Source organism: Dreissena polymorpha, chromosome 2, assembly GCF_020536995.1.
Source record: "Dreissena polymorpha isolate Duluth1 chromosome 2, UMN_Dpol_1.0, whole genome shotgun sequence".
NCBI lineage: Eukaryota > Metazoa > Mollusca > Bivalvia > Myida > Dreissenidae > Dreissena > Dreissena polymorpha.
The window spans coordinates 102,754,062-102,769,656 of record NC_068356.1 but is presented as its reverse complement, the minus strand read 5'-3'; the positions used below and the strand labels follow the sequence as shown (position 1 = coordinate 102,769,656).

Genomic DNA, 15,595 nt, shown 5'->3' with positions numbered 1-15,595 from the left:
TCAAGTTGTTTTATTTTATTTATTTATTTACACCACAATAAGAAGGAAGGTATACACATGCTATAAATACAATACATACAATGGGTAAATATTCAGCTCTTAAACTAGCTGTTCTATTGCTTATTTGCTTAAAAAAATATTTTACACAGTGTGTATATTTTAAGGGAGCTATCTATAATTGAGTCGCGCTCTGGCAAAACGGTGCTTAATTCATGTGCGAAAAGTGTCGGCCTAAATCAGCATGTGCATTAAGACCCGTTTTCCCAGAGCGTGCTTCAATTAACTTACAAGTGTTTGCTTGACTATTCGCAAAAATGAAATATACATAAAAGTATGTAGTGAGTAAATGACTTTGCATAAATTTGACATTGAATAATTGTACAAAACTATACAAAATATACGACAAAATATGTATATGTACAATACTAATAATTATGAAAAGCACTTGATAATAAATGTTTGTATTCAATAAAGAAATAATAAATTTCGAGTTAACGGCTTTATAATACCGGACTCCACACGGAATGCCTCGACAGTGTATTAATATATTAAAGACAAACGCTTGAGAATACATGTTAGCCAATAATCGTGTTGCTGAAGTTTAAGTTTATTGACTTGGTGAAATGTTCATCACCGTAACATGGGTCACTGTTTTCTTGTTATCACGATATTGTTATCGAAATGGACACTTTACATTAAAAAACAAAGTTGTTATCTGTCACGGAAAGTATCATTGTATTTCAATGTACAAATATGAAAATAGAAAAATAAATAAATGATCGTTATGGGTTAAACTGGGTTGTAATGTGGCTGACATGTCACCAGAAGGTACAGAATTCGGTCAGAGGTCGACCAAAATACACCACGCAAGGTTTCTTCACAAGATACAGACTTGAAAGTGCGGATGTAAGACTTTGGTTTTTTGATGAAATCGAACTTCAACAAAGTTTACAACACAATTAAAATATTGAAAGATGAAGCTCAACTGGAATACTTTTTGGAGGGGATTAAATAAACCTATTGCACAAAGAAAGACTTTACGAAATAATCTCGCTCGTCAGATTTTTCTTCACGTCCTTGTTACCATAACATAGACCAATAAGCGACAAGGTCCTAGATGCTGCGCATGCTTTGATTGGAGGGTATCGGACAAGAGAAGTCACGCCGCAAACATAAGCTGTACTAAATTCATGCGCGTAAAAAGTCGTCCCAGATAAGCTTGTGCAATCTAATCTAATACAGGCTAATCAGGGGCGACGGTTTCCGCTTCGACTGGATTTTCGTTTTTGCAGAAACTACATTTAAATAAACGAATCCATAAAAGCGGAAAGTGTCGTCTCTGATAAGCTTGTGCGGACTGCACATGCTTAACTGGGACGAAACATTACGAATATGCATGAAGCCCAGTTTTCTCAGAACGAGATTCTACAGATCATTACATAGGCGAATATCTGACAAGGTTGGCCCCGCCCCTCACGTCCTCGATGCTGCAGTCAAACGACGGGTTTTCAATGCCGGAATCAAAGTTCGCCTCCTCCCTATTGCCTCTATCCGGAAACGTGATCCTGTAGAAAGTGTCCACGCGATTCGTGTCTTCCACCAGCCGGTCGTGGGAGATGTTGTCCGCGCGGAACCTGAAACGTGCGAACGTGCACCAATTTCCTTAATAATACGATACTATGCAACAATATAACATTTAAAAGAACATCACTATTAAAGCTGGGGTGACCGCCTTGGAGCGGTCTATGTAATAAGCTTATCGATGATATCCCAAACCTCTATCTTAGCCCATCGAAATTAAAATAAAAAGACAATAATATTACTCATAATGATATTAACGTTCAATTTCTACTTTATCACTCAGTTTTTGAGGAACACCAGAGCAGCAGAATTACACCTTTTTAAGGCACGATGAAAAAAGAAACCTGTCTGGCGTAGTGGATATGGTGTTTGCCAATGACGAGAAAGTATGGGAGTTAATGGGTTCGATCTCCACTGTGGAAGTATTATTCAGATACCCCTTTACCTCCAAAACATACCAAGTACTTGTTCAACCCAGGACATGAACTCGAGAGTGTCTGAATAAGCGTGAGGCGTTCGGTGCAATCGAGCTACACTCAATATGTTTACACTATAAACTTAATCATTAAATAATGCAGAACACTTGCAGCATGTGCACGGTGTTAGTGAAAGAACTTTATGACTGAAAATAATTTTAGCTAAGAATGTGCCTTACCGTTTGTTGTAGATATACACGCCGGCGACAACAATAACAATGACGGCGACCACACCCAGAACTGATAAGCCTATAGTGAGAGCGGGAGAGCCGTCTGCAAGAGGAATCATTATAGAAATGATATATATGCGCTTATATATATATATATATATATTTTTTAAGTCTCGCTCTGTTAAAAACGGGGTTTAATGCATGTGCATACAGTTTCGTCCCAGATTAGCTTACGGAGTCCACACAGCCTAATCAGGGAAGACTCGTTCCGCCTCAATTGGAGTGTCGCTAAGAAGCAAACTTAGACTAAAAATACATACAAGCGGAAAGTTTCGTCACCGAATAGCCTATGTGGACTGCACAGGATAATATGGGACGAAACTTTACGCACATGCATTAAGCCCTGTTTACCCAGAGCGCGGCTCATATTCAACTGTGAAAGTTTGAGCATGTTATGATATTGGACATGATATTCAACAGAATGAGTAATCAATATATATTATTTAAAGCGTTCGGTTTGATTATACCATAGTTATTATCCCCACGTTTTTCGGAGAAAAAGTGGGGATATTGTGTTGATGAGCGTCTGTCCGTCCGTCCGTCTGTCCTGGCCACCTGCTTCTCCTAAACTATTAGCACTAGAACCTTGAAACTAATATACATGGTAGCTATGAGCATATGTGCGACGGTGACAGTGACGGAATTTCGATCTCACCCTTGGGTCAAAAGTTATGGTGGTTGGGGCGGGCTGGGTCAGAGATTTTCACTGATTTTTTAAATGTTATTTTACATTAACTTCTTCATTTCTGCACCGATTTACTTCAAATTGATACTGAGCCTCTCTTATGACAATACGGTCAATCTCAACTATGCATGGCCCCATTACCAACCCTGGGACGCCCCGGCCACATAGGCCACGCCCACCCAAAATTGCCTTTTACTATAATTTCTTCATTACTACACCGATTCACTTCAAATTGATACTGAACCTCTCTTATGACAATATGGTCAATCTCAGCTATGCATGGCCCCATTACCAACCCTAGGGCACCCCGCCCACATAGGCCACGCCCACATAGGCCACGCCCACCCAAAATTGCCTTTTACTATAATTTCTTCATTTCTACACCGATTCACTTCAAATTGATACTGAACCTCTCTTATGACAATACGGTCAATCTCAGCAATGCATGGCCCAATTACCAACCCTGGGGCGCCCCGCCCACATAGGACACGCCCACCCAAAATTGCCTTTTACTATAATTTCTTCATTTCTACACCGATTCACTTCAAATTGATACTGAACCTCTCTTATGACAATACAGTTAATCTCAACTATGCATGGCCCAATTACCAACCCTGGGGCGTCCCGCCCACATAGGCCACGCCCACCCAAAATTGCTTTTTACTATATTTTCTTCATTTCTACACCGATTTACTTCAAATTGATACTGAACCTCTTTTATGACAATACAGTCAATCTCAACTATGCATGGCGCCATTACCAACCCTGGGGCGCCCGCCCACATAGGCCACGCCCACCCAAAATTGCCTTTTACTATAATTTCTTCATTTCTACACCGATTTACTTCAAGTTGATACTGAACATCTCTTATGACAATACGGTCAATCTCAACTATGTATGGCCCCATTACCAACCCTGGGGCGCCCCGCCCATAATAGGCCACACCCACCCAAAATTGTCTTTTACTATAATTTCTTCATTTCTACAACGATTCACTTCTAATTGATACTGAACTTCTCTTATGACAAAACGGTCAATCTCAACTATGCATGGCCCCATTACCAACCCTGGGGCGCCCCTGGGTCAAACATGCGGCGTGGGGATACGCGTCGGCCTCTGCCGCGCCATTTCTAGTTTATTATGCCATCCATGTACATCCATAAATACTGGTGTGCATCAAGCAATGTTTGGATAATTCCAGTATATTTGTCAAAGAATATACAGGAGTGTTAATCGGTAAAAACAAACGGTTAATCATCATTTTGAAATTCGGACTTACAATAGTTGAATTTTGAAAGTTTAATGCAATATTTGTATCGATTGAATGACTTTAAGAGGTTATACGAACGTTATGCCCTGAAAGTGATTTAAAGTATTGAATTGGTCTACAAAATACATCGACTTGTATCCATGACTGAGGCCAAACAATAGTTTTCCAAAATCCATTTGTGTAGTGTTTTGCATCTTATTAGACGAATTTTGTTTATTGTGTGATGTTCGCTGTGGATATTGCATCAGGCTTTACTACTCAATAGCTAATCAAGGTATTGTGATGTTCACAGATTTGAAGTCAGAGTCATAAGCCTTGGCTCAATCGTGATACAATGGCTTGTTGTAACATTTCCTTCACTGTTGTTAAAATAAGCTAGTGAGTTTCCAGCTCGAATTTGTATTAAACCTTATGATATAAAACAAAAAAACGTTTGTTTTCAAACTGACCTCGTTCGTTTGTCATATGGCTCCTCGCCGGGTTAACAAGTATATTATCAATCACTGAAATAAACAACACCGTCAAATGAATGTAACGTGCAAAATGTGCGGTACTAACTAAATCGAAAAAAGCCAAAATATCTCATTATTAAAATATCTTTTTATCTCGTTTAATAAATAAATCCCAATATTCAAACATAAAACAGTAATTTAATGAGGATTGTTTTAGCAGTGATTCTTATACATATGAATAATTTAATTTGTGAATACATTATATATTCCATTTTTAACTACGATTACGATGTATGACAGTTATACATGGAGGCTGTATTAAGTTGTCACACATGTTAATTATAGGACCAGACAAAGTTAGTCAATATTAATACGAAATAACTGCGTTAATTTATTTTTTTTCGTCTGTTCAATATATCACGAAATTTATAACGTGTATACAAATAATTCATAATTACCTATCCAATGGGTAACAATTTATACAACGCGTTAATTTTTACTATTAATTGAACTATGTATTAAATTAAAGAATTCATATGAGCCTCGCTCTTAGAAAGTTTAATGCATGTGCGTAAAGGGTCGTCCCTCATTAGACTATTCAGTCCGCTTTTCGCAATAGCACTTTTCGCTAAAAAACTTCCTTTTAACGAAAAATTCCGTAAAAGTGGGAAGCATCCTTCCTGATAAGCCGTGTGGACTGCACAGACTAATCTGTGACGACAATTTACGCGCATGCATTAAACCCAGTTTTCCCAAATGCAGGCTCATCGTTTTATGCACACATGATGATCTATACCGTTCAATTCCGCGCACGGTATGATGCCGTTCTTCCCTTCATCTGAGCATGCGCACTTGTAGTCAGAGTCGGAAACTGGTAAACACAGGTTACTGCAGTCGATTTGTAAACATTTACTGAACACTGAAACCGGAGAACGAATAATTCATCGAATGACAAATGGGCATTTGATCATATATTGTCAACTACCATAACAACTATAACAACGAAAAGCAACGGCAACAATACGCACACATCTTACTAAACACTTGATCCCGCCGAAATAAGGAAACACATTTTGTGGCATATGGACATTTATACTTTGTAAAATATGAATGATTAATTTTGGAGTAAGTTATTCCTTTAGCTTTCATCTAAGTGTGGACAACAAATGGATCACTTTCACGTTGCTTTTCTCTTATGGTTAAAAAGCTTTTAAGAGATCGCACCCATGCTTTTGTGAATATTTGGTGTACCCACGTGTGTCTGCAAAATTTCTTTCGGGACTAGATTAAAAGATGCACGTCTGGAATGCGTTTATTGAAGTTCTATTCTTTTGTTCAAATTTCACTGCCGTAACCCTGTTTTCCTTAGGTAATGGCATTTGAGCGGATTATATTTCCTTAGAAGTTGCGATAAAGTATTTTTATTGAATAATTTAGAGAGGACATATCCGTCTTTAAAATAATGACAGGCTTGAAAAATTTGATGTTTATAAAGGTCAAGAAAAATGTTGTGAAATGTGTCAGAGTTATTATCGGACCCTATGGAAATCGAACCAATAGAGCAGTCGATACGGACAGCCCACAGACCGACCCAGTCCAATGGTTGCAGTATACACCCATTCAAACTTTTATTTGTATCTGATGATGTAATGAGAACGTGAAGTTACCTGTTTTAACTGTGCTCTTTTTAAAGCCCGCTACCCCGTTCAATCTTGCAAACTTGCTTGGACCGATCTGTTCTAACGTGTTCCCACCGTTTATATTTATACGTGTAACGTACCTGCAATTTATTGACATGTGCAAATAACACATAAATGACATATCGATGTTAAATATTTAATATGTTTTAAATATTAATAAAAATAAAGGCTCTAGAAGCGAAATTCCTGTTTGTGAGCAAGACTTTCCACAATTTGGGGGAATTATTTATTTACTATTAAACTGAATTTTAAAGTTCATGCAGGGCATTATTTACAAAGCCCTTTTTTCAAAACTACAAATATTAATATAAAGCACTTACTTTCTGAACCAGTCTGTTACATACAGGTACCCGTCCAGCAAAGCGAGTCCGAAGAAATGCGCCCGAGGCTCCGAGTAGATGGCCCTGTTCTTCAGGGTCACAAGGTCGATGCGCCCAATTATTTCGGTTTTCGCATCGATCCAATAAAGCATCATGGCTGGAACAAATATTTAAGTCTCGCTATGAGAAAAGAGGGTTAAATGCATGTGCGTAAAGTGTCCTCCCAGATTAGCCTATGCAGTCCGCACAGGCTTATCAGGAGCGACACTTTCCGCCTTAACTGGAGTATTGCGAAGAAGAGACTTTTTTTAACGAAAACCTCATAATGGCGGGCGGTAAGTATCGTCCCTCATTAGCTTGTGCGGACTGCACAGGCTAATCTGACAAGACACTTTACGCACATTCATTAATCCACAAGTTCACAGAGCGAGGCTCATTTGATGTTTTATAGGGATTCTCGATTGTAATTTATGAGTCAGTATGTGCATTCTGTTCACACCGTAAGTACGAAACAATATCGAACATGCACTTAATAAATATTGTAACATATCATAGTAACAGGAAAATATCGATCGGAAAATAGCCACTGCTAGATAACGGGAAAAAGGAAGATCGGATCGTTTGGCTGATATTTCTGTTTTGTCAAGACATGAGATGCTGTAGGTAATAAGTGGTGCCTATATAATGGAGGATATTATGTTTATTAAGGTAGCGCACCTCTAATGATTTCCCGCGATTTCTTCGAAGGTTGAAGAGCCTACCAGTAGGTGCCGTAGCCTAGTGGTTAAGGCGATAGACTAGAAATCTTTTGGGATATTCCCGCGCAGGTTCGAATCCTGCCGACGACGTATACTTTTTTGCGACGCGTTTTATTTATTTTCTAACGTAATTTGATTTAATATGGCATATAAGCTATATTTATTGTTAAATATGTTGCAATTTTTCTGCACATTCTTCAATTATTAAAATTAAAACAACGTTATGGCGAAATTTGGTGATTTACTGTTGAAAATACGAACCATGCATGTTGCATTTTTATTTTTATTTAAAAAATAAACGGTAAATCAGTCTAGTTCTTGGTATTTTTGCTGTATATAGTGTTTCTATAAAAACTAAGTTTAAAATATGACTTAAATGATACCATTTTGAATTTTATGACACTTTGTTTTCAACCGACCCTATTTTTACTTGGCTGAAATCACTTACATTTCATGGCGCTCTTCCATAGATAAAAATTTGTAAAAAATAAATGTCTGTAAAAGAATACTTATTTCATCATGTTTAAACTGTAAACACCTTTACAGCATCTGTACACACCAACTGCATGCCCATATTTGGAAATTTGAATGAATTATGGAACTTTTATATACCCCAGGGTTGAAAATAAACTGGACAAAAGCCGAGCGTGGGGGTGGTTTTGAAAAAATCGGTATATTTTTTTAAAAAGCATGGAAAGCCTACCTAAAAATTTGCATGTAGTTCAGTGAAATGATGCTGATTAAGAAAATAATTAATTAGATTATATTTGGATATGTGCCCATTAGAGGTGCGCTACCTTAAGTTGAAATACCACAGTTTAGTTGTAAGTAGAAAAAATCATAAAGGTTTTCTATTTGCATTAATATCTCACTCGAAGAAAAAATGTTTTCACTGCTCTCGCGATACAAAGTAATGGGTGAAGCTTTAATTGACTTATATTATTCATAATTGAGAATGCGCGTGCTGTTGGTGTGTACTGCGAGAGCATTCGACTTTGAGACGCTATCTGACAAGTTTTATCCACAATAGGGCTCGATTGGTCATTGTTGGCTCGGGTACTGCTAAAAAAAAAACCAAGGTACTCTAACGTATACTTCAATGTACCCCGGGTACGGTAAATATACTATACGTGCCCGGGAATACTTACGCTAAATTTGTCGTTGTCGGCTAAATTTTTCAAATTATGTTCTTATTTATGTCAATAATCAGCAAAACGGACTCTCATTATTGAATTTATATTCCAAAAAGCTTAGGCACGTTTTATTAAAAGACTATTTTATTTCGTTATGTTTTGCGACATCGGTTTTGGGAAGGAATACAAATCGGGTACATTCCAATATTGGCTGGGTATATTTTTGTATATTTTTCGTACCCGGGGTACATGCTAGTATACTTTAAAGTACCCGGAGTACTTTCAAGTAGTACCCGAGTCGACAATGACCAATCGAGCCACAATAGGGAACACCCGTACTGTTTGTGTCTAAAGCGAGAGCGTTTGGCCAAGAACCGTTGTCAGGGCGGTGTACGACGCTCCTGTTGCCGCCGTCCATGGTCGCGGTCTCGATCTTAGGCTCTAGACCCCAGTCCGTCCAGTAGATCCGACTGCAATTTAAATATTTGAATTTAAATAATTGGTGGGCAAATCTCCCCGCTCATTGAAATCCGTTGTTCGAGTAAATAGGTAATAAAACAATAACGATTATTGTAGGCATTATGTATATTTACTTTGCCGAAACGTGGGTTTCTTATTTATACATGCATACTGCGTTTACGACGATAAAGTTATATGTGTAAACGTACCCAGTCTCGGAGTTCACAATGATGTCTCGCGGCTCGTCCAAACTCTCGTTCACAATTGTCCGATAGATGGCGGGATTTGAGAGTGACGCCACCATGATGACGTCATAATGTGTGCATGTGTAAAACAACAGCTGGTTTACGTGATCAACGGCTAGTCCATCCGAAATGGAATCTGAAGCCGACGCAATTTTGAAAGAGTTTAACAAATACATGTATGCACGAGATTTATGTTGAAGTACTCCGAGGAATTCGAGCTATATAAAAATTATTTACAAAAAAAATATTTCAATAAATACTAGCTATTATAAAGTAATTATATCATTAAAAACAATAGTTACTTTTAACTATGCTGAAAAGTGCTTTGGCGGGATGAACATTTTGTGTTTTCTGTACTACATTAGATCAGACTACAATACAAATTCATACAAACATATTCAATTAAACGATGCAAACTATCTTTTGATTACCGTTTGGAAGTTTGCGAAATATTGTTTCGTCGCTTCCGTCAATATTTGACGTCACAATGACGCCCATCGAGTTGTCGGTCCAATAGAGACGTCCGGTCACCTTGTGGATATCAAGGGCAACTCCCTTGTACGACTGCGACAACGGGATAGCGCTGACGTCACCGGAAGTCAGGTCGAGTTGATAGATCTGTTTCTGGTAAGAATCAACTGCTACGACGTAGTTGTCGAACTTGACATCTGTAATGGAAATATACGCCGTTCCAAAGAAATCCATCGAATATTCTAAATACATATTACACATATAAGCTAAGTAAGTAAATGCTTACATGTTATACGCTGAATCAATGTTAGTAAATGCCTTATCCAATTTAAAGATGATAAATGAAATCTGTAAGGGTGTTAGTGAGTTATAACTGGTATAAAACGTATTAGAATAAACTAAGAACTTGTAAACCAAGCAAGGGGAAGTAACTTTTAACGGATACACACTAAAAGGGAGGCCAATTAAAACCAAGGGTAATAATTAATTTATTAGAAAGGCAAGTAGGTAAAGCAAGCTTTGGAACTCATGATTAACCCGATTAGAATAAATTATTTTTAAAAAATGTCATGGCAGTAAATGATACACAATCAAGGGATGTTTAAAACACTAAATGAAGGGGTTCATCAAACAAAAGGTAAGGTAGTTTATGCCAAACAATGAAGTAAGGGTCAGAATTAAAAGGATTGGGATATAAATGGTACAACAGAAACGGGAGGTAGTTGGTCTACTGCAAAAGGAAGCTTAATGATTTAAACGGACAAAAACACACTTGGTTTCAACTTACACGATGAGCATGTTCGTAAGTTGTCATCCAATGTATAACCCACTCCACACGCGCAAATGTACGTCTCGTTTGAGGTCGGTATGCATATGTGCTCACAGAAGCCGTTGTCAGCGCATGCGCCTAAGTGTAAAAGCAAGTTAACGTAAATACCATGTATTAAATGGCCATGAAAACCGTTTTTTTATTACTTAAAACAGAATACTCAAATTGGCTCAGCCAGGTCACTTACTGGCTGTACTGTTTGCATATTTTAGGTGGACAGCTTTTGATATAAGGATGTTAGTAACGTTTAATGACGTCGCGGATGCAAACAAGGCGACGTTAAAAAACACATAATAACGTGTTGTGTTCTCCAGTCATTACGTGGATGAAGGGGAATGCTCGGTTAGGTTAATACGTTACACGGCTTCATACTGACCTCAAATGGTGTGAAACAGGGAAGTCATTTTATATTATGCTCGAGCAGCGCTATCGCTAACTATTTGTTTACTGACCCCGTATCACACAGTACAATTCAGTAAGAGACAGTGCAACCAATATAATCGTCCGTTGTAAGCTAGAAAGCATAAGTACAAAGACCGGCGATAGTTGAAAATTTTATGATGGATATCATTCATTAAACAAAAGTTTAATTCAGAATTTAGGGAATATGGTTTTTAAAATAAGTATTGGAATTTTGTTGTCAAAAATATATATTCTGATATTTGAGAATGTTTATTCCCAACTCGATTATGGGCGTTCAACAATCTATCGAGAACTTATTCCAGAATGAAACTGTGTTGGTATAAGGAATAATGCTCGTTCGATGATAATACTTTATTTAATTCATCGTTATCCTTTCCCATTTTACGCACTTGTCATTTCTGGTTGGTTGTTGATGTCGAACGTGATCAGTTGTGAAGCGAGCCCGGAACCCGGATGCAGGATTCCGCGCACCTTCTCCTGCTTGTCTAGCCGGGCGGCGTGGATTCCGTTCTTCACGTCGTCTTTGTCCGTCCATATCAAATAGTCCTTAAAAAAAGAAGCATACAATTGCTGTCAAAACTTTACATTTTTGCGATTGTCTTATTTCCGTGTTGAAAACTTTAAGGCTTCATGTAAAGTATACATTTTGATTCTCGGTGATTTAAATTAAGATTAATTGGGGAAGCTAAATAATACGGTGGCACTAAGGTGACATCACAGCTCCAAAAAAAAGTCGGGAAAACACAAGTTATGTTTTCCCGTCGCCAAAAAAAAAAATTAACTCGGGGAAACACGAAATAAGACTGTTTTCAGGAGTTATTTTTTTTGGCGACGGGAAAACAAAAGTTCTGTTTTAGTAGTAGTAGTAGTAGTAGTAGTAGTAGTAGTAGTAGTAGTAGTAGTAGTAGTAGTAGTAGTAGTAGTAGTAGCAGCAGTAGCAGTAGCAGTAGTAGTAGTAGGAGGAGGAGGAGCAGTAACAGCAGTAGCAGTAGCGATAGTAGAAGTAGTAGTAGTAGTAATAGTAGTAGTAGAAGTAGTAGTAGTAGTAGTAGTAGCAGCAGCAGAAGCAGCAACAACAGCAGCAGCAGTAGTAGTAGTAGTTGTAGTAAAAGTAGTAGTAGTAGAAGTAGTAGTAGTAGTAGTAGTAGTAGTAGTAGTAGTAGCAGCAGCAGAAGCAGCAACAACAGCAGCAGCAGTAGTAGTAGTAGTAGTAGTAATAGTAGTAGTAGTAGTAGTAGTAGAAGTAGTAGTAGTAATAGTAGTAGTAATAGTAGTAGTAGTAGTAGTAGTAGTAGTAGTAGTAGTAGTAGTAGTAGTAGTAGTAGTAGTAGTAGTAGTAGTAGTAGTAGTAGTAGTAGTAGTAGTAGTCGTCGTCGTCGTCGTCGTCGTGGTAGTAGTAGTAGTAGTAGTAGTAGTAGTAGTAGTAGTAGTAGTTGTAGTAGTAGTAGTAGTAGTAGTAGAAGTAGTAGTAGTAGTAGTAGTAGTAGTAGTAGTAGTAGTAGTAGTAGTAGTAGTAGTAGTAGTATGTTTTGTTATATCAGAACTTGCCTTTAGGACGTTTTCAAATGTTCCCTCCATATAATCCGCGTCTGTGATTGGCCGATTATCTTGTGCGCACAATATAGCGATTGTGTTTTCAAGTCTCAAAAAAAGAGACGGGAAAACAGAACTTGTGTTTTCCGCTCCAAAAAAAAAAGACGTGAAAACAGAACTTTTGTTTTCCCGTCGCCAAAAAAAAAAATAACTTAAAAAACAGACTTATTTTGTGTTTCCCCGAGTTAATTTTTTTTGGCGACGCGAAAACATAACTTGTGTTTTCCCGACTTTTTTTTTTGGAGCGGTGATGTCGCCTTAGTGCCTCCGTAGAATAATGATCCAATTCAATGATATGATCGATGAATGGACATTTTGAAAAGCTCTGTTTTTGAGCGCATGAGTATTGCAGAATTTCAAATAAAATACCATTAAACATTTTGAATTTGCAGCAGAAATATTAAATATAAAATATGTTTATATACAAAACTTATTCTGCAACAATTGTCCGTAATATTTTGGGACAGCCGGGTTTCAACTGAGCCTACTTTTACCATTGAGATTTGATTGATGACACAAGTGTGTCGGATATTCACTGATTTACTGTTGGCATCACGATAGATATATACATTTATTTATACCGTATATTACACTGTATACTATGCTTAAAATAGCTGGGTATAAATGGTCAAATAATGATGAACAGGCTAGCATCTTCTCCAGATCAAGTTATCTCATAAAAAAAAACTAACAGAGTTCTTAATGCAAGCCGACGGATGCCTCGTTTTGAACAGAAACATTTACTACAAGCTCTTTACTCAAATGAGGCTTATTTCGCATTGTTGTTATACATCTGTCCTAACCTTATAAAAGCTTATTCCGTTGAAGGTTGCCATCGTCTCGACGCTGTCGTAGATGGTGAAGACCTGCGAGTTATTGAGCTCCACGTACTTCACGGAATACAAACCGGAGTCCGCCCAATATAATCTGTATAGAAAGCAAAAACATTATCGACAGAGACGCATCGAGTTGCTCCAAAATGAAAATAGTATTTTCTTAATTTTTTCTCCAAGAGTATTGTTTTATACCGTCTGAATAAGGCTTTTCTGATATACTACTAGGCCATAACTTAAGGCAATAATTTAATCATGCATTATTTTAGAACAAATTATTGTCAAAAAACGCATATGCTGGTTATCACATATGATTAAACTTTTTTAACTTTGGAGTTATCTATGTTGCATCCACCGAACTGAAAAAAAACCTTGCATGAGACTCTGTTTTGTGTTTCCTAAGCTTCCGGCCAGCAGTATACTTGTATATTCTAAATTCGTGATTGAATGCGAGTATGCGACTGATTTCTATGTTTTCCGTCCTTTTGTTCCGCGGTACATTTAGTCTTATTTATAAGACGCGCAAAGAATTTAGAGATACTGTTTATATGGGCTAAATTCTTTGGAAAGTAGCTTAATATTTGAGAGCGTCAACAAGTTGGACTACGGTACATTCTCTTAAGTCGCAATAAAATGCTATAATGCGACCGAGTTCTGTGTTTTCTGTCGATCCATTTTACAGTATATACTCCAAATTCGCAATTGAATGCGATTATGCGGCTCGGTTCTGTGTTTTCTGCCCTACCTATCAGCGGAATAGTCCAAATAAAGGTGATTGGGCGTGCCCACTTCGTCCTGGTCCACCAACACACGCTTATTGGACCCGTCCATACTGGCGACAAATATGCCCTTCGTAGCATTTTGTTCCGTCCAAAACAACAATCTGAAATCCAAAATATAAAAAAATACACATTTGAAACCAAATCCAAAAATGAAGTATCCGCACATTATACAACAAAGATGTCATTGAAAGAAAAACAGCGTTTTTGCATAATCGCGTATAAATCCAATAGAAACCAATCCATTCAAAATATTTTGTTGTTTGAAGCGTTTTGTTTAAACAGAACAATGATACCCACGTTAAAAAACACGGGTAAACATTTATAACTATACAATTATACAAACAAAATAAATTTGAAAATCTTAAGCAAATACGCCATATCTTCAACTGAAAGCCATACGAATCAGCTGCATTGTCTTTTGCATATCTTAATGACTCTCCGTCGAATTAATGGAACTCGAATTTGGACTGCGAGTGCTTTTACAATACCAGCTAATGTTTTATGATGGAAACAGAAAGTACCCTCGTTCGGGGTGTACGGCGATTCCAATTGGCAGATCCAGGCCGGAAATGACGACAGTGGGGTACATGCCATCGCTTCTGGCCATCGAGATGTGGTTGTAGGTTCGATCCGTCCAGAACAGGTTCCCAGTTTCCCAGTCTAGTACCATTGCTACGTATGGGGAATAAAGCAGTATTTAAGAAAAATAATTTTCAACTTTTAATTGTTGGTAAATAAACACTAAATTGAAGTTTGAATTTGAAAAGGCAATACCTCATTACCACTCCAAAAAGACATAGATGCTAATTCTTACCAAGGCATATTGTGAGGTTTAATATATTTCCATAATTTAGCTAATTTAGAAAGAAACATTAGCCAACATGTATTATAGTACTGACTACACGTTTGTATCGCGAAACATCAGAAAATACGAACAACAACATACTTATTATGCTATGGAGGCGATACTTGACCATAACGGATTTCATTTGCATAAACATTAACGTTATGTCATAATATAAAATACCTCGTAGAGAAAAAAAACATTTTCGATGGACCACATATATCTCTTATTAAAATAAAAAGCACGTGATCATCATGCTGTCGAGTTCTTCGTTTTATAATTAAGGGCTTCATTATATAACAAGGATAACAAGGAAAAATGCTCACACGGCTGTTATATTTATCTGGAAACAACAATATGTAAATGCCCTCAGATACAACAAGAACAACAACTTGGCAATGACTCATTTGATAATAAAGTTATCCAGTGTTTATTAAATAAGGCTTTGATAATCTCGCAATTAACAGGTTTATATATCTTTACCAAACAACGCAAGCACTACATTTGACAA

At 37.4% G+C, this 15,595-nt stretch overlaps 1 protein-coding gene across 1 annotated transcript in view; it reads right to left on the bottom strand.

Moving 5' to 3' along the window:
• The window catches only part of LOC127868318 (low-density lipoprotein receptor-related protein 4-like), a 28,113-nt gene continuing 12,518 nt past the window's right edge, over positions 1–15,595 (bottom strand). The window contains exons 10-23 of the mRNA XM_052409967.1: positions 14,762–14,912; positions 14,204–14,341; positions 13,429–13,552; positions 11,422–11,578; positions 10,568–10,687; positions 9,741–9,977; positions 9,274–9,445; positions 8,945–9,075; positions 6,715–6,871; positions 6,362–6,474; positions 5,491–5,613; positions 4,692–4,745; positions 2,237–2,330; positions 1–1,634 (exon numbers count right to left, since the gene is read on the bottom strand). Coding sequence (XP_052265927.1) covers positions 1,436–1,634; positions 2,237–2,330; positions 4,692–4,745; positions 5,491–5,613; positions 6,362–6,474; positions 6,715–6,871; positions 8,945–9,075; positions 9,274–9,445; positions 9,741–9,977; positions 10,568–10,687; positions 11,422–11,578; positions 13,429–13,552; positions 14,204–14,341; positions 14,762–14,912 — 1,970 coding nt within the window. The 3' untranslated portion in view covers positions 1–1,435. The remainder of the gene's footprint in view (positions 1,635–2,236; positions 2,331–4,691; positions 4,746–5,490; positions 5,614–6,361; positions 6,475–6,714; positions 6,872–8,944; positions 9,076–9,273; positions 9,446–9,740; positions 9,978–10,567; positions 10,688–11,421; positions 11,579–13,428; positions 13,553–14,203; positions 14,342–14,761; positions 14,913–15,595) is intronic.